The 20,315-nt window shown below is 38.4% G+C and overlaps 1 protein-coding gene across 1 annotated transcript in view; it reads right to left on the reverse strand.

Annotated features, from left to right (window-relative positions):
- Nucleotides 1-16,250, reverse strand: part of Grip128 (gamma-tubulin complex component 5) — a 334,747-nt gene extending 318,497 nt beyond the window's left edge. The window contains exons 1-2 of the mRNA XM_067152174.2: nt 16,179-16,250; nt 15,755-15,967 (exon numbers count right to left, since the gene is read on the reverse strand). Of these exons, the coding sequence (XP_067008275.2) occupies nt 15,755-15,967; nt 16,179-16,250 (285 nt within the window). The remainder of the gene's footprint in view (nt 1-15,754; nt 15,968-16,178) is intronic.
- Nucleotides 16,251-20,315: the final 4,065 nt, after the last annotated feature.

Here is a 20,315-nt window from a genome sequence, read left to right on the forward strand (position 1 = left end):
CACAGTGTTTTCATGACCTTATCTAGAACCACGTTGAAGAGTGTTGGGGATAAGCTGCCACCCTGTCTCAGACCTGTTTTTATCTGGAAGGGTTTGCTGATCTCTCCTCGAAATTTCACTTTGGATATGGTGTTAGTGTTAACCTAAGTAAGTTGAGTGTTTTTTGATCGATGCCATATTCTCTCAAAATTTCCATCAATGTGTCTATCTATTGCATCGTATGCTTTTTGAAAGTCAACGAAAGAGATAAAGATGTTCTTTAGTCACGCACTGTAATATATGATTATCATTTTTAGGCTCAAGATATGATCCTGACAAGAGCGCCCTCTCCTGAAGCCACCCTGATACTCTCCCAACTTGTGGTCAATTTGCAGTGTCAGTCTGTTCAATAGGAGTTTAGAAAAAATCTTATACGTGACAGATAAAAGTGGTATTCCTCAGTAGTTGTTGACGTCTGTTTTCGGTCCTTTTTTACGTAGCGGGTGAATTAATGCCACTAGCAAGTCTTCTGGTATTTTTTCATCTCTCCAAATATTCCGAAACAGTTCTGTCACTTCAGTGATAAAGGCGTCATTGGCTATTTTCCATAGTTCTGCTATTACTCCATTTTCACCAGATGCTTCGTTGTTCTTTAGGGAGTTTATTACATCCCTTACTTCCTCCTCATCTGGTGGTTCGGAATCTGGGTTCTGGATTGTGTCCTTCTCAATCTTCAATTTTTCCTGTGGCGATTCTCAGTTAAGGGGGTCTTCAAAGTATGTACTTTGCAAGGATCTCACAGTTATCTTTATTGTTCAGGGCAAGAGTTCCGTCCGTTTTCTTGCAATGCAGGCTCGGTGCTATATAGCCTTTGATTCTATTTTTAAAGGCCCTATGGAATAACCTGGTATTGTTTTTCTTGGAGTTTTCATCCATTTCTGTGACTTCTGCCCTAAGTTAAGGTGTTCTCTTCTGACTCTTCTCAGTGTTTGGTGGGTTTGTTTCCTTATTTCTTGTGATTTTTCCAAATTTGTCACAGTCTTATTCTCATTCCACGATTTCCATACCTCAAATCTTTCTTTGATTGCATTTTCACATTCTGCATTCCACCATGCATGCTTGCTTCGACGTTTCGTAGATGCTAATTCAACTACTGGCTCCTGCAGATTTTTTGTCAACTCATTCCAATTTTTTTGGCACCTGTAGCTTTTTCCTGTATTCTTCCCTCTTTTCTTGGATGAGTAATTCACGGTCAATTTTTGGCACTCTATTGCCACAGATATGTGTTTTTCGTCCAGGTATGAAATTCATCTTAATCTGTGATAAGTAATGGTCTGATGTTACATTAACTGCTTTTCTAACTTTGATGTTATGAATTTCCTTGTAATTGTTCTTGGATATCGCTACATGGTCCAGTTGAAATTCGCCTAGCAAGGGGTTTGGTGATACTCATGTTTTCTTTTTTCCTGGGGCGTGCCTTGAAATGGGTAGACATGAGTTTCAAGTTGTTCATATAGCATAAATTGATCAGTCTTTCTCCATTTTTATTCGTCCTGTTGTGTGCCAGATATTGTCCAACTATTTCATTGTACTTCCTTTGCCGCCCCACTTGTGCATTGTAGTCCCCCAGGAGAATTTTGATGTTATTTTTTGGGATCTTGAGTATTTCATCCCCCAGTTTGTCCCAAAACTCTTCAACCATATCGGGGTTCTTTTTATTATCCTCATTCATTGGTGCATGAGCATTTATCAGCGTGTATTTCTTATTCGCTGATTTGACTGTCATGAGCGATAGTCTTGAGTTGAAGTCGACTACAGTGTTTAGAAACTTTTTGTTTACTACAAAGGCTGTTCCCAGTTGCGGGACGTTTTTCATTATCTTTTTTCCGGCCTTTCCTTTGAAGTTTCTGAACCCATCTGATTCAAAAGGTTCTTCATCCATGTACCGCGTTTCCTGGAGGGCCAATATCAAGATGTCGAGTCTATGTAGCTCCGCTGTTAACTGTTTCAGTTTTCCAACCTGAATAAGGGAGTTGATGTTGAATGTTCCAAAATAGTATTTTCTCTTATTCTTGAATTTAGCAATGTTCTTGTGGTGCTCCGATTCACTCACGAACTTCAAAATGTCAGGCATCCTGGAATCCGAAAGCCTGATTTTGTCTTCAGGTTAATTTAACTCGTAAAAAGCTTGTTCCATGATATTAATATTCTTTAGGGGTTGGACATAGTCCAACATTGTACAACTAAGATTGTTAGCCTTAGAAGGCCTCATGATGTTTTCTGGCGAAAGGCAGGCATTTCCTCCTACCTTAAATAGGTATGGTTTTCCCGCCAATATTCGGGTGGCTAACTGCAGTGGTTACCCACTGGGCGATGGGATCGCCACATCCCTATGCCCATTTTTTTTTCTTTTTTTTTTTTCGTGTAACTGTTATGAATCAGTTCCCATAAGCTAAAGCTGTTGTGCTGTTAGGGACATTTCAATTTTGTATTTTAAACCAAAAGTTTAAGTAATATTGCAAAAATCATTACTACTGTATTTTTTCTTTAATAAGTAAAACCTAGTGCCCTTCTCAGAGGGGCAGTGTTGTATAACTTAGTCAAAGGATGCTAAGCGAGACAGTGTTCACAAGATTTTTCTGTTCGTTGTTTCCCCCATTTTGATTGTTTCTGTTTATGTTTTCTTGGTTCTTTTCTTAAAATTTAATTGGGTCTTGCTTTTCTGTTTTTTCTTTTGTTCCCTTACTATTTGCATTGTTGCATCCCCACTTGAGATTGGCTGATCCCGTTCTTGCTGGGTGTGTGTTGTTGGTGTTACTATAGTGACAGTTGTTGATTTTAGTTGGTGGTGTTAAGAAATGTTGATTGCTGTTCTTGGTGATGCTTTTTCTTGAAGATTATTTGAGTGCATTTGTGTTAATATCCCCCCTATCACTTTCGATTCTCAGGATATTATTTTTCTGATTTACGCACGATTCATTTGGGGATTGTAAATTTATTTTTGCCCCATCCCATTAGTGTGTGCATTGTAAAATTTCTTGTGGGAGCTCCTCGCCTAGTACCCTATCTAGGTATTAAACCTGTTCAAAGAATTTCATCTGGACATGGAATTATTATCTGCATAAAATTTTTGCAAACTGAAAGACTGGAAATGGTGAAATGTGCAAATTAAATCAAAGACACCAAGATTGTTAATTATTATTATTATTATTATTATTCTTAAATTTTCTAAGTGTTATTAAATGAGGTTAGTTGTTGAACTAGTTATATTGTAGATATTGGGTCCCAATTTGTTATTTATAATTCATCAATCTTTAAGCAAAGTTGTTCGTTTATTTAAAATTTTATTTTTACTTTAATCAATTTTGAGGGTGTTCCTTTACCGTTTTCTTTTTTTTTTTTCAATTCACTGTGCAAGTATACTTTCATTAAAACAACCTATTTATCATTAAATGGTGTTCTTTCTTGTCAAGAATTTAAAAACCTTAGTGACAAGTCGTTTTTTTTCTTTCCATGGTTTTTGGGGTCACCAGTTATGTCTAGAGTAAGTAATTTCTGTTTTCCTTGTTTGTAATGGTGACATCGGCTTCCACTTGTTTCTTTTCTTGTAAGTTAATTTTGTTATTGCTGCCACTGTGGGCATTTGGGGATGGTGTCCGACTGGGTCTCGTTCTTATTTCAACATTATTAGGTCTGTTCGTTTGTGTTTCCAAGTGATAACTGTATGAAAACGTGTCACTAAAAGATGTATTTTCACCAATAGTAGGTCTTGAATACTATAGCATTTTAATTTCAGCAGCCTGGTATTAGGAAGTATTGCTAGGTTATGTGATAGATTAGGTGAACTCACTGAGCTATTATGAATTGTCTAAAGTACTCTAAAGTTTATTATTTAGTTATGATTATCATAATGTATTAGACCCTCCATGGCTTAGATGGCAGCGCGTCGGCCTCTCACCGCTGGATACCGTAGTTCAAATTCCGGTCATTCCATGTGAGATTTGTGCTGGACAAAGCGGAGGCGGAACAGGTTTTTCTCCGGGTACTCCGGCTTTCCCTGTCATCTTTCATTCCAGCAACACTCTCCATTATCATTTCATAGCATTTAGTAGTCATTAATAATCACCTTGGGAGTGGTGACCCCATTGTACTAATAACCTATATCTGTTTCATTCATTACATCCCTGACCTAGTCAAAGACTGGAAAACAGGCTATAGGTTTCCATTTTCATCATAATGTATAGTGTAATGTATGCTCCGTTTTGCAAAATGGGACGAACGTGTAGCAAGCCTGGATGTACATCCAATTACCGCTCAAATAAGATGGTGGCTACCTCAACAGTTGTGTTTCCTAGCAATAAGGAGAAGCCAGCTAAATGGATTCATGCTATACACCGAGCTAATTTTGATCCCAGTAAATATGCCTGTGTTTATATTAGAAACATTTTTCCGAAAATCACAAAATTGGAGTTGACACTGCAAAAAGACCAAACGGTTCCATTTTAACTGTGCCTAGGGTAAAGCCAAAATTAACTGACGATGCTGCGACAACTACATTTCCTGGGCAGCAGTCATATGTCTCAACCAACACCTGCCAAACGAAAATCGCCAGAAGAAAGAAGAGAGAATATTTTGCAGAATAACAAACTAACCTTCAAACCTATGTGCTCAAATAAGTGTAATATAATGGCATTTTAGACACAGCAACAGTATGCCTAGTGACCATTATACTATTTTTCAAATTGTTGTGGAGAGCTACACATTAACTGAGACTTTGATACCTAATTCAAAGATGCATTTTTAAACAGTAGAAATCGTAGGGCCGTTTCTTTCAATGTATTGATAATGAAAAATGAATAACCTGGTAATTTCTGACAAATGTGGGTGTGTGCAGTAGAGTTAATGAGTGTTGTGGCCAATATCACATCATAAATAATTTTTTTAAACTGTTATTCATAAATAAATAATTAATACCACTATGTGCTCAAATAAGTGTAATATAATTACATTTTAGAGACAGCAACAGTCATACTACCTTTCAAATTGTAGAAAGCTACACATTAACTCAGACCTTGATATAAGATGCATTTTTAAACTGTGGAAATCGTAGAGATGTTTCTATCAATATTTTGATAATGAAAGGTGAAAAACCTGTGACCAATAGTGAGTATGTGTTGCTGAGTTAATGAGTGTTGTGACCAAGATCTGTCATATTTTGGGAAATACTTTTTTTTTAACAGTTATTCATAAATAATTAACAAAATCATGTGCTCAAACAATCTGCCTAGTCACCATCAGCGTACAGTCCAGGTCGAACATTTTAAGATATGTAATATACTACTCAAGTGCATATATTTGTGTATTCGCATGTATTCTTTTGATAGTGTTTCTTCGATGTTATGTGTTTATAGGCTTATCATTGCACATCCTTTGTCACACTGTGAGAAAAAGTATCGTAAAAGCAATATAGGAATTTCACGCGACAACTGAGACTGAGCACTATACGCGTGACGCCACAGCTTCTATATATAAAGATGGTTGTGCATCAGCCTCTCACATCGACAGCGTCGGGAACACATTTTACACATCAAGCTTTCGCAAAGGAACTTTACAAGGATATAACATCAAAACCGATTTGGAAATCATCTCAAATGGGCTTTAATCTTCCAATTTTCAGTTTTCAGACACCAGGTATAAGTTAGTATATGCATCTCAATTACACCAAGCGTTTTCGTAGCATTATGGCTAACGCGCTCGCTTCATAATGTAAGATGTCCAGGTTCGAGTCTTCATTATGCCGAATATATTTTTTATTTTTATTATTAGTGCTGTATTCATCTGTATGTCCTTTTTCATATGTTCTTTTGTTAATAATATATTTCATTGAAATATTTAATCACAATATTACGTCTACTAGGAAAATGCTTTATATGTGTGCTACTAACAGAAAGTGATGTTATGATTAATTCCAATCATCATTATAGTAGTAAAGCTTATAGCATAGGGCCTTTAGGACTGTCACAAAAATGGCAGATTCATATAAGTTGTTTACCTAGTCTTCTCGTAACGGTAAATAATTTCAAAGAAATTGGAAACTATTCCATTCCAGAAATCCTCTTCCTATGAATGGATATTTACCCCAATTAGTTTTTTACATTTACAGTATCTTCCAACCGTATCTTCATAAAGTTAAACATTAGAATGGAATGCATTATAAGTAAATGGAAGCATGTGGAACCAAATGCAGTAGAGATAATACGCGACACTCGGCAAGATATCGAGGGACAGCTATTAGAGCTCTCTCTAGCGGATTGACCTGAGAACTACTGATTCTGTCATAAGAGCACGTGTATTTGTGTGTTAAATTTTTGGTGTTATTTATGCATTTTCAGTGAGTTGAATAATTAAATAGTAGCGTGTGTCATTCCTTGATATCTCCTCTCAACATGAGGGGAAAGGTATGTGCAGTGTTTGGCTGCAGTAACAATGAAATAGAGAAGAATGCGCGGTCTTTCTTCCATTCCCTCGTGACAAGAAAATGTAAGTAATATTGTGTTTGCAAATATATTCTTGTCCGCCTCTGTGGTGTAGTGGTTAACGTGATTAGCTGCCACCCCCGGAGGCCCGGGTTCAATTCCCGGCTCTGCCACGAAATTTGAAAAGTGGTACGAGGGCTGGAACGGGGTCCACTCAGACTCGGAAGGTCAACTGAGTAGAGGTGGGTTCGATTCCCACCTCAGCCATCCTGGAAGTGGTTTTCCGTGGTTTCCCACTTCTCCTCCAGGCGAATGCCAGGATGGTACCTAACTTAAGGCCACGGCCGCTTCCTTCCCTCTTCCTTGCCTATCCCTTCCAATCTTCCCATCCCTCCACAAGGCCCCTGTTCAGCATAGCAGGTGAGGCTGCCTGGGCGAGGTACTGGTCATACTCCCCAGTTGTATCCCCCGACCAAGAGTCTGGAGCTCCAGGACACTGCCCTTGAGGCGGTAGAGGTGGGATCCCTCGATAAGTCCGAAGGAAAAACCAAACCTGGAGGGTAAACAGATGATGATGATGATGAATATATTCTTCCAGTGACAAAGATATTTTTATAGCACTTCATAATCTTCTCACCTGCTCGACCCAAATTTTAACTGGCTTAAAATTTAATAGGCCCCATGCATATTTTATTGTATAGTGCAGCAGTTAACCTTCAATACCGATGTGGTGTTGTAGGTGTGATATGTGGGTTTGATTTAATTCCGGAAAATACATTTGCATATGAGTGTGGCTGGTTGTGTTCCAAGTTACCCCATTTGGAATGCCGTAATGCACTGTCAAGCACTGAAGAAAATATGGGTGATTTAAGAAATGTACATACTTTGTTGAAACAATATGATGAAAATTTGCTTCACGCTAATGTAATGGCATTATGGCAAGTATTGCTTATAGGGAAAGTTTGAATGTTGAGGCTAAATTTGAAGATTTTCTTTCTGTTAGTAGGCTTCAAGTTAAAAGGAAAATTGTCCAGCTATTAAATGTGAATTCATTGAATCATATGTATAAGGAATGTGCCAAAATTTTTGTTGACAAGTGTTTTAATATGATGATACAATGCTTTTAAATGAGAAAAAAGAAAAATCTAGCCGTGAACGTTCGAGTAGGAATTCTAAAGCTAAAAAAATTAATGTACAAATGAAAGATCAAGCCCTTTCACAGCAGTCCATTTCACATCTTGATTATATGTATAATTTCAGTCTTTAAATAATAACCTGTTAATACTTCATTCATTTATCCAGAATAGGGATGTATAGAACTAGCACCAATAGAGCGCACTGCTGTTGTACTGGGTAAGCGCAATGCGCTCTTCATATGTCTCCTGTGTACTCATGCCGCTAAATATCCACGAATTTAAGTTGTTTAAGTTGTTATTTTTGTAACGATGCCGAGCTATTGCAGTGTTCCTCTTTGCAAAAATTAGGGAAGCCCATTTTCTTTTCACCAGTTTTCACAAAATAAAGGAATGAGGTAGAAATGGTTACATGCTATTAGAAGTAAAAATTTTGGTGAGAAGAATCTGACCGAAAATATTGAAGTGTTCCCATTATTTTCAACCTGGTGACTTCACGAAAACTTTGTTGGGTAAGTGCGATTTATGAAAGGAAATAATTCCTATTTTCTAACCTATACACTGATTAGGCATTTCGATAATAACCACCGAATTTATGCGTTTGTATTTAAAGGTGAGAGAGCAAGATTAAAATCGGGCGCTGTTCCATAGCTTTTTTCCGTGGACCACGAACACAACAAAAACAAGGAAAAGGCCATACACCAGAAAATTGCCGGATTACCACGATAAGCCTACAATATCGAAATATGCAGAATCACCTCCTTTGAAATACAGGAAAAAAATCATGAATATACCCGAAGAAGTAAATGTAAAATTTGTGACTCCCATTTTCGAAGACATCAGCACTCAAACAAATACTACAGGTAATTTGGTTGTTGACCAAACAATGCGTAATTCTGATTCCTTATTGCTTTATACAGGGTTTGTAGACGTCCAACATTGTAATTTGGTGTTTGCTGTTCTGGGAGAAAACAGATACAATTTACAGATATTTCCTCTTGAACCCAGACTGTGTTTCTTCTTGACAGTTATGAAGCTATGGACCCACAAATCTGACAAGGAACTAGGCCTTAATTTCGAAAACCATAAAACTACTGTTGGGAGAATATTTAATGTTTGGATTAATTTCATGTACCGTACTGCCAATTTAAAGAGTTGAACATTTGGCCTGATAGATACAATGTCCTTGAAAACAGCCCCCTTGCTTTTAGACAGAAATATCCCTCGACTATAGTTATAAATGGTGCAACTAAGATTATAATAGCAAAACTTGTTCCAAGGGCAAACATTCCACTTTCAGAGGGCTAACTGGCCTCAACCGTTTGGTGGGAGGATGCTAGAAAGTTTATACATTTTGGCTGCATGTTTCTGAACACTGAATAATACCAGTCTTGGGGATGTGTTCTAAGCATAGCTTACAGCTGTTATATGCTTACGACATGCCTTGGGATCTGCTCCAGCAAAACATTCACATTCCCCTCCTATAATGTCACCAGGTAATCCTAAAATAAGCATCACATTATAGGTCTTATGTTTTGTGTACTCGGATTTCACAGCACTACATTTTAGAATTTCACCCTATTGAAATTAACCCTTTATAAACAAAACAAACTTTTCACTGAAAAGTCTGTATCCAGCATAACACAATGATTTGTAGTTGGAAACAGGTGTTTCATCTATTTCCGATTTTCTAAAATACGAAATAATCCATCGAATGCAAATTTGTGATAGTGATCTTCACCTTATGGCTGATGGTCAAATCTTCAAAGGAACCAGCACCGGGAAACTCAAGAAATTTTCACTTGCCTTTGGTGGTGGACAAGGCTGTATCTGAAGTTTCATGTAAGCCATCAACCTTAAAAAAATACATGAATCGAAGTCTATAAGCAAGGAGAGCAAGTGTGTATTTAAATCTATATTTATGACTTAAGTCTTGCGGAAATATATTTATATATTTATCAATGTAAAATACTCGAGTAATTGCAATCTTTAGGAAAATACTCCTATTCGTTATTTGAATAATAAAAGCGTGTTAGAATTTTCTTATTACCGCTGTACTAATTCTTCCTTCCTCCTGCTAGTTTTAGTGTCTCTGGTCCGTAGCTTATTTTGGAGCCCTTTAAGGCTTAAACGCTGAAAATTGTGCGCAATATACTAGGGGATATACCTATACAATAAATTAATAGTCTTGAAGTGAAATTAGAGAAGATACAATCGGCTTTAGCTCAGAAAACTCGGTCACATTCTATACATTACTCACAGCTGACTGGGAGAAACATAAGACGATCGCCTTGCGCTTACCCAGTACTACACGAGCTCTATCTGGCGCGAACTTTCTCTGCCTACATCCCTATTGCTTTAGCAACTTTGAAGTTAATATCTTAGTAACACTTTCTTTCTAGACGTAATTTATTTATCCATTTCCGTATATACATATCCACTGATATTTGAATTTAGCGCGAATTTCCAGGTCAAGCCACTAGGAGAGCCACTTGCGACTTGTCTCCCATTTTAACAAGGCTAAATCCGGAAGTGTCGCGTATTGTCTCTATTGTATTTGGTGAAACTAAACGAGGTCCTAGAGCTACCTGCAAATAGAGGATCGTGCAGATAATTAATCAATTCACAGAAGCCTGCAGATGGAATGCTCAATGGCAATAAGTCCATAAGGAAAATATTTTTGCTAAGGGCTTTACGTCGCACCGACACAGATAGGTCTTATGGCGACGATGGGATAGGAAAGGCCTAGGAGTTGGAAGGAAGCGGCCGTGGCCTTAATTAAGGTACAGCCCCAGCATTTGCCTGGTGTGAAAATGGGAAACCACGGAAAACCATCTTCAGGGCTGCCGATAGTGGGATTCGAACCTATCTCCCGGATGCAAGCTAACAGCCGCGCGCCTCTACGCGCACGGCCAACTCGCCCGGTCCATAAGGAAAATGTGTGTCTATATGCATATATGGAAGCGTATAAAAAGAGGGTTAAGAACAACGGCAGGGAACAAAAATAAATTTTTAAATGTAAATTAGAAAGACAAAGAAAACCTGTGTACCTTCTCTTACAAAGCGAGTGACTTAACCAATCTACTACAAAAATAGTTTCCAAAACGCTGCCTTACATGACAGGTTATAACTGGCGTAAGGAAATGTAATCTTGAGATTTTAATCCCAATTAGGTAATGATTTTGAAGCACACAGATTAAAATCATGCAAGCTTGATATAAATTGTTGTCCATAACTCTTAAGACTCGCCTTATCCGGATTTTCGGTGATAATCAGCACATGCAAGCACAGGAAAATAAGACAATCAAAATGAACTTCATAACATCTAACGATAGATAGCACCTCACTTGAAAGGGAGAAGGCGCTGAAAATCAGTCTAGCCAACCCCGTATATCGGTGTCTACCTCCGGGTAGCTACCTAACACTTGTGCAGAGCTGACTGCATGCAAGCCAAAGTACCAACCAATTTGCACCCCCAGGTAGTTTACCTCCCGTGCAGCTGGCAGCAAGTTTACCAGCAGATGGTCAAACCAATAATCATGAAATTTGATGAATACTATTTGTTCATGTAACCTTTTCACCTTCCTAAAAACGCAAACTACCTGGTAAAAATTAAATCTATCAAAGCACCAACTTCAATTTTGGACAGGTTTTATTAATCTCCCAAGAGAAAGAAATAACTTACAAAAATTATCAGTTACCATGGAATTGTCCGACACTGGGCATGTCATGAATAAGAAAGATGAAGACCACCAAATCCTTCCGAGATCCTGGCTCAATCCTGGGTCGCTGGAACAGATGCTTCTGAAAGATCAGCAACTAAGAGTAACCCAACCCTCCAGTTCAAAGTGTGGAGTATCTCCCGGGACTGGCTCCAGTGATCACTACGGAAAAGATCCAAAAGACAATCAACAAAGTGAAGAAGTGGAAAGTAACTAACCCTGATGACATACCAGCAGAAACATGGAAGATACCTGGCCAGTGTGGCACCATAATTCTGACATCCTTGCTCAACTCAATTCTGAAAGAAGACACAATGCCCCAAATCTGGACCTCCAGAACCACAGTTTCCATTTGGAAAGGAAAGAGCATCATCAGGAAGTGTGCCAATTACAGACCAATCTGCCAATTATGCTGCACTATGAAAATCTTTGAGCGCAGTGACAGCCACCTCCATGACAGTATCGGTATCACATGCAATCAGTGTGGCTCTGTGAGGGAAGTGGAACAATTGATGACATACATGCTACCAGACTGCTCCTAAGAAAAACAAGGTGAGAAGAACAAACCTACCCACCATAGCCTTCTTGGACAAGGAAAAGATGGTTGATCAAGTTCTTCACAAACTGATTTGGCATTCACTCCAAATGCATGGTGTTTCTGAGGTGAAAATGTGAAATGTAAATGTAGCAGCATACTGTGATGTCCAGCAAAAATCTTTCCTTCTTTTCCCATTCGGGATGGCATCCAGTGTGGCTCAGATCTCTCAACCCTGCTGTCAGTTAATCAAACCAATAGCCTTCAGAGCTATAAATAAAGACAGAAAATGTTTAAGCCTTAAGGTAACAGGCCACATCCATTAAGACTCTCACATACAAAGCAACAGATCCTGCAGCAAAGCAGGATAAGCGCTAAGAAGAAGAGAATTACAAACAACTTTTACAAACTGATAAATGCCAAACCATACTTCTTGTTTCCAATCCTGCATGGACCCTCCTGATATTTTCACTTGACCCTGCTCCTTAGTATCTGAGCCAACACACATTTCAATTAAATTAATACAGAAAGTTAGGGCCTAGTAAATTGCTTTACAAAGTGGGGCTATTGTTATTTAAATACCAGGAGGATAAAGAAACGTAATACAGAATTATTTAATTTTACAAGACACTTTTTTTTTTTTGTCCTGGACAAAGATAAGTTAGTTGGTAGAAAACTAGTCTGGTAATGGACCAAGAAGAATTTGGGCACATGCAAGTAACAGATATGCACTTTCTGCGAATAACTGTGAAGCAGATGAGAAATAAAATAGTAGGAAACTAACTCTGGAAGTGAGTCGTGTGAAGAAATAGTAGAGAAAGAGGAAATGAAATGCACCAATGTGAAAAGAATAGGAAAAGGAATGTTATCAAGGAGACCAGTGATAAGACCAGGTAAAGGAAAGTCCTGGAACAGAAAGGAGTCAAAGTAGGAAGAAGTAAGGGGTAAAAGTAGGGAGTACGTCCTCTGTATAAATTTCATGTTTACAGACGGTAAATTATAGAAAGAATATCTTGCGTTACATGGAGGAGAGAGAATCACTTTCAATGTCGTGGACACACCAACCTGCCCCCAGAAATTGTGGAACATTTTCAATACCTCCGACACCAGCCACAGCCCATTGGCTGAAATTTATTAAATATGGCATCACTCCCAGAATTCAACACAGGCAGATGTCATTACCAACTGCCAACAATAAAAACTCCTAAACAATGCCTTAATGTTAGGTGAATGGTCTGTCATAAAACAGTGCCACTTCCTTCGAGAGGCTCTGTGCTCCGCAACCCTAATGTGTTAGACCAATGCAGTGTTCTCCCAAGAAATTTTCGTCAGCCGGGTGGCAGGAATAAGTAGCCAGGCGGGGAATACTACGTAAAAAATTTTAAAAAACCAACATTTTAGTTTATTCCCCTAAGGCCATAAACAGTAATAGGTAAATGTTAACTGCAAAATTGAACTATTTTAGTATTATTATCACGAACAGGACACAACAGTGTATTTTGAACTTCTAGTGTTCTGCTCATTCATTATCTTGTAACACCGGAGCTTACTACTTTTGATTGCTATGGAGTGCCATATGGGTTTGTGACGCCATGCGGAATAGAGTGCTTGCATGTGATTCCACGATAATCCAGACACTGCTCACGCACGACACTACGTGATAGTAAAGCTTAACATTTAAACTTTGATGTAACTGATGCAATTATGCTGACAATAAATAAGATTTATCATTTAAATAAACAATTTTACAGTATTTACATTTTAATTTGGAGCAACCAATGACTCAAATATGTATTAATACTATGTAACTAGCATATATCTAGGTTACGTTCGCCACGTGGTCTGTTAAAACGGCAGGGCGGTGCGCCTATTAAAAAGGTCCTAGGGGGAACACTGCAATGGGTTTTGCAACTAACCAGGACATGCACAGATCAATAAGGAAAGTGTTCTTCAATTACAATTGGTAAGGTTCTGTGAGCCACTAAATAACGCAATAAGTTAGCAATTAATAATAAATAACTGACAGCTAAAACACTGTGTCCTGGAGTGGGAGTGACGTGGATTCAGGAAAAGAAAGCAACCCACAGCGCAAAGATGAAAGAATACTGAGCTAAGAAGAAAGCTCACCAGATTTAGGAACCACGTGGCCCAAGGAAACTCAATGAAACAAGAAGAAATAACAAATAATAAATAATCTTCCATGCTACATGCATACTGTCCTAGCAGTTTATGCTGAGGCCCTATTTTGTAGTTCTACTTAAGCACAGACCAAAAGACAGTGGGGAAACTAAACAGGATTGGAGAAGACTCTGACCAACCTGTACCAAGCAGGAATGAACAAGATCATCATTACCAGTAAGAATTTTAAGATATTAAATTATTTCGGTCTAACATACAGCAGCACAGATGTAGGGAGGCCTATAGCAAAGAGACCCTGCCCATTATTTGGGAGGGGAATTTTTTCCTAGATTGTCCTTTATTGCATATCCATATACAGATGTAGGGAGGCCTATAGCAGAGAGACCCTGCCCATTATTTGGGAGGGGAATTTTTTCCTAGATTGTCCTTTATTGCATATCCATATCCATATTTCTCAACAAAATGTACAGCAGTGCACCTCCTAAGTAAAATGCTTGCAAGTAGCTGTCACACTTCTTTGGCCTTATGGCTGGGGGCGAAACTATAGAAAGAGGTACTCACAGTTTAGTAATACGAGCAACTCCTAGGTGGCGCATGCCAGTTCAGTGTCACACTAGTAGCGCTGAGAGGGAGCGCCAAGAGGAAAGACAATGCTGCCAACTGTTGGTTTGATATGGCTATACTTTTTTTCTTGCCGTGCGGACAGTATGCGCCGCGGCGATAGAAAAGAGCCTCTCAAAGGGAGTGTGGCAATGGTTGATAAATTCTCGGCCTCATCCTAGGTGTCAGTGACGTCATCCTCTTTGTTACGTGAACCAATCACCGTTATAAGCAATGGAGTATGGCGTCTAAAACAGTATTTCATGTTATAAAAGTAAATGTACTTCTAGGGGCGGGGGTTGGTCCCTGGCAAGCGTATTGAACACATCTCTCCTCCTCGATCATTACAAGGTACACTTGGAAGCACTTCAAGTAACATTCTATGTAATAATCCTTGAGTATTCGTTTCTATATTTTTACCTTAGAGAAAGAAAGGTTGAAATTATTCAGATATGTATAACTGAAACTCTAAATCAATCATTTTCTTCCTTATCCCATATATTTCAGGAGTTTGATGATGATCCTTGTTGTTTAAAGGGGCCTAAAATCTTAAGGTCATCGGCCCATTTCAGGAGTTTGCATCTACAAGACGCCTCTCATATTAGGGTTATGGCTACAAGTTTCAGGCCAGATGCCCTTCATACTACCATGTAATTTTTCAGGGTAAGCATCCAACAACAGAGATTTGAACCTTGACCATCCCACACAAAATGACTACTGTAAATCTGCACATAAAATTAATGAACACATTGCTTACAGTCTCTTCAAGAAAAAAATATTGCTCAGCCAGTTACCTCTCGACAACCATTTCTGAACAAGCAATGGGCTACACATCTATTTTTTATTTTCTGCATTGTTGATAACTAGTTTGTAACATTTGATCAAAACAAAAAGTCTATCACAAAACCCATAAACTGTCTTTATACATCTATGAAAGTACTGCTAATTCAACACATTCCTGAATTTTCCTGGGAGAATATTACTGAAAAACATTGAATGTCTCTCCAACAAGTATGACTTCAATTTCATCAGTAATGATATAATAACCTAATATTTTAAATAAGAGGCATCACCGAAAATGCTGATACTTCCAACCAAGTGCACATTTGCCAGTAGGTAATCTATTCACCAGTCATATAACCTCAACATGAACAATTTAGGCTAACTTACCTGAGTGTGCCTAGTAAAGACTTCGGCACTTGAAAACTTGTTCACCAATTCATCTAACCTTCTTGATATATCCAAATGGCCATGTATCATGAATTTTGTAATAACTCCTGATATCGAGCGTCGAACAGCATGAGCATCCACAGACAGATACCGATGATATACAAGATTTGAAATGGCGTAATCTTCACAAAGGTGAAAATTTTCTTCATCTTCCTAAAATAAAAATTCTATTAAAATACTTTAAATAAATTGAAAGTAATTTAAATTAATTTTCCTCTGGCATAAATTAAAGAGGAAAATGAGAACTGTCATTCGTGTGTATTACAATCCGATTTCTTGAATGAATACGGATCACTGATACTGCTCGCAATTAACGCGAATATGAAATAATTTGCATTCATTTCTCTATTCGTCTTTTACTTACATTAAACCCTGTGAGTTCTCTAATAAGATTTCGAACGTCCGGTGTTATTAATTCTTTGACCCTACCCGCCATGTTGAGGACGTGCCAAAGAATATTTATGCTACGCCCCACCAAAGAATAAAAATAGTGCAAAATGTCTAAAACATGGCCCATCAAGACCGACTCCAAACCTCATGGCGGCCGAAGTAGCCGGATTGCTAGGATGGGCTAACGCGAAAATATCACGTACATTGGCGGTAATTTAACACGATAAATGTAACATCATAGGGAAAAATCACTTTCTCAAATATGAAAACGCTTCGCCAACAAGTACGCATCACATATAACCAACTACAATAACATACATTCTACTAGAAAAGAGAACAACAAGCGGATTATTTATAAATTCATTTAGTCAAATAACGTTTTCTCTTAGATTTCACTTCGCCGGATAGATGAAAATATATGATAAAGCTGTTAAAATGACATTCATAACATCATTTTGAATGTTTCAAAATAAATTAAGGTGCGATATTCCTCAATTTATTCACTTTCATGAGAACTATGAAACAAAATGTGTTGCCTTAGTTTTGAGGTCGTGGACAATTTCTTATATTCGGCACCCAATGAAAGGGAAGTACACCCGAAATAATACTTTTATTGGCTTTATGTCTCATTAACTATTTTTACGGTTTTTTGGAGACGCTGAAGTGCCGCAATATAGTCCTGCAGTAGTTCTTATATGTGCCAGTTAATCTACCGACATGACGCTGATGTATTTGAGCACCTTCAAATACCACCGGACTGAGCCAGGATCAAACCTGCCAACTCGGGGTCAGAAGGCCAGCGCCTTAACCTTCGGAGCCACTCAGCCCAAGTACATCCAAAATGATTATGTTAACCCAATAAACGGCCCTGGTAATGCTAACATAAAGTTGACATATGGCATAGCAACACTTCACATAATTATGGTAACCTTAGTAATGAACGTTCAGACACTAAAGATAGAATAGGCTTTTACCCATTAAAGAACACGAGTGCAAAATCTCTATTGACCCTAAACATTGATATTTAACCACAGGGACGAACTCAGTTCGGTGTAGTCTTGCTCGATAACAGGTAACCACAGCATGAATCGGAAGGTATTGGCTGTGTTAAACCCTGCGTTACAAACCCAGCTAAGCCCTCCAAGTCACTACCGTATTTCTTCTGTGTAACAGTATAGAGATTGCTCCATTGACCTCTACTATGACTGCGCTAATAAAACCAAAACAAAAACCGAACCCTATGGCACTACATCCCTTGAAGGGCTCTGGCCTACCAAGCGACCGCTGTTCAGCCCGAAGGCCTGCAGATTACGAGGTGTCGTATGGTCAGCACGATGAATCCTCTCGACCGCTATTCTTGGTTTTCGAGACCGGGGCCGCTATCTCACCGTCGGATTGCTTCTCAATTCTAATCACATAGGCTGAGTGGACCTCGAATCAGTCCTCAGGTACAAGTAAAAATCCCTGACATGGCCTGGAATAGAACCCGGGCCTCCGGGTAAGAGACAAGGACGCTACCCTTACACCACGGGGCCGGCATGACTGGGCTAATACGCCTTCCCAATACAACAATATGAGCGATATGGGCCTAGTTCCCATTTTTTCCACCGAGCGCTGTTTCGCTGGCACTGAAACACGATTGTGCATGTTAAGGCCGGTCTCCACTGATTAACATTTAACAACAACAAACTATTCAATAACATCTATGAGGGAGTAAGTACCCGAAGGAATGGGAAATAGGAATTGTATATCCAATATATAAAGGTAAGGGTAGTAGGAACAGTTTAAACAATTATAGAGGAATATCTCTGTTAGACTCCTTAAGTAAAATATACACTGGGGTGTTGGCGAACAGGTTAAGCGAGTGGGCTGAAGAAAATGAAATATTGACAGATTTCCAAGGAGGATATAGGAAAAAGAAAAGAACGGTGGGTAATATAATGATAGTAAAGACTGTTTTAGAAAAGTATAAGAGCCTGGCTAGAAGTACGGTTTATGTGGCAGCAATAGATTTTGAGAAAGCGTTTGATAAGGTGAATAGAGAGGCTTTATCAGAGAAATTAGGCAGGATGGTGATTTCAGAAAAGATGTTGAGGGCAGTGGAGGGAATATATAGGGTTGTCAGGTTTTGTGTAAAATTTGGAGACGAGAGACGGAGTAGACACTTAGAGTCCAAGGTGGGTTTAAAGCAAGGGTGCAAGTTATTGCCAATATTGTTTATTTTATTTATTAACGATATTTTGGAGGGGCACGGGGAAAACAATTGGGCCGTGCCGGTAATTAATGGCCTGGAGGTACCGGGACTGATATTTGCTGATGACGTGATCTTGATGACTCTAACTTCAGGGGGGATGAAGAGAGCGTTAAATGCAGTGTCGCTGTTTGCGAGGAAATGGGGCTTGAGAATTAATGGCAATAAATCTAAAATGTTAGTAGCCCAGGTAAACAAAGGAAGAAAGTTGGAAGGGAAATGGGTACTTCAGGAAGAAAGGTTGGAACAAGTAAGGAATTTGGAATATTTAGGAGTTATTATTAACAGTAAAGGAACCTGGAACGATCAGATTAGAAGGGTGAAAAACAGAGGATTCGCAGCCCTAGCCTCCGTCAGAAACTTGCTAGCTAAATACCCGGGTATTAGTTATAAAGCCTTGAGGCTAGTGTTAAGATCGGTTATTTTCGGGAGGGTATTATTTGGCGCAGAAGTTCGAGGGCTGGATGATAAAAGAGGGGAATTAAGAAGTATTATTAGTAATTTTGGTAAGATAGTAATGGGTTTTCCGAGATGCACAGCAAATGCAGGGGCGGAATGAATGTGTGGGGAGGATTTGGAATCGGAGGGTGTGAAAAGAATAGTTAAATACTGGATGAATTTAAAAAGACAGGAAGGTGGGAGGGTTTTACAGGCAGCGTATGAACAGCAACGTAAGAGCATGTATAAGGGAGGATGGCTAGATAAAATTAAGGGATATTTGGAGATGATAGGATTAGGGCATCTGTGGGGGAAGGTTTGGACGAAGACAGAAGTTAGAGGGATGAGGATGCTGTATCAGATGCATTAAAATGAAAGTGTGAAACCGGTTCATTTTTCATACATGCATAAACATCGAGTCGTCTAAGTTTAAGAAAATGAATTTATATCCTGGAAACCATCAAACATAGATTTTTAGTAAAGAATTTCTTCCTTTTCAGAATGTGCCATTGGCGAAAGCAAGAAAAGGCATTTCACTATCAAAAGGATGACAGATCTTCGGTTTAATGTGTTTTGAAGAAAACAATGCGCAACACGAAAGAAACGCAAGCTTCGACTTAATTTATTGTTTTGAGTGTTCAAGTATTTAGCTCTGTACCTAAAAGCCTTTTAAAGAAGAAAAATGTTTGTGTAACCTTTATTCCGTAGTCACAGCAGAAATTATAAAACAGAAAAGGTTATTGGCCAGGGTAATTCGATTTCTACTTTAGCTTGCATGGCAGTCATCTTGAGTAGTTTTTATTCGCTCAACATGGAATGAAGCGTCTCTCTGTTGAAAGAAGGTGTCGAGTTTCTTGTCATATAACATCTACCAACAATCACAATATCTCTGCTTGATTTAAGCACTGACTTTCTGCTAAGAGGCGCTCCTTTACTAAGAGTGTTATTCCAGTCTCGCAGTTCATATCTCCTACGTAGAGTGAAAGTGTGGATTATTCGGTGTGGCAAACATATCGTTTCGATGACCTCGAATTAAAATTCGACGAGAAATCCTTTCTTGAAATAACATTCAGCCATTTATGACGTTGTTGCTCGTTCAAGGCAACAGACGTAATGTGTATGTCAACTCATTGAGGGTCAAATTCTCCAGTTTCTTTGTAATTCTTGTGTGCGAAGTCTGGCTAAAATTTTAGCCGTCTCGACTATGACTTCATTATCAAATGGCATCGCGCTCAACCACTGTAAGAAAGAATGACAATTATTTTCATCAATATAGGCCTGTTAAATAATATAATAATAATAATAATAATAATAATAATAATAATAATAATAATAATAATAATAATAATAATAATAATAATTTTATCCTCATAAACCAAAAGTAAAAATAACCTGGCATCAAATAATTATCATTATCAGAGG

Source organism: Anabrus simplex, chromosome 8 (assembly GCF_040414725.1).
Source record: "Anabrus simplex isolate iqAnaSimp1 chromosome 8, ASM4041472v1, whole genome shotgun sequence".
NCBI lineage: Eukaryota > Metazoa > Arthropoda > Insecta > Orthoptera > Tettigoniidae > Anabrus > Anabrus simplex.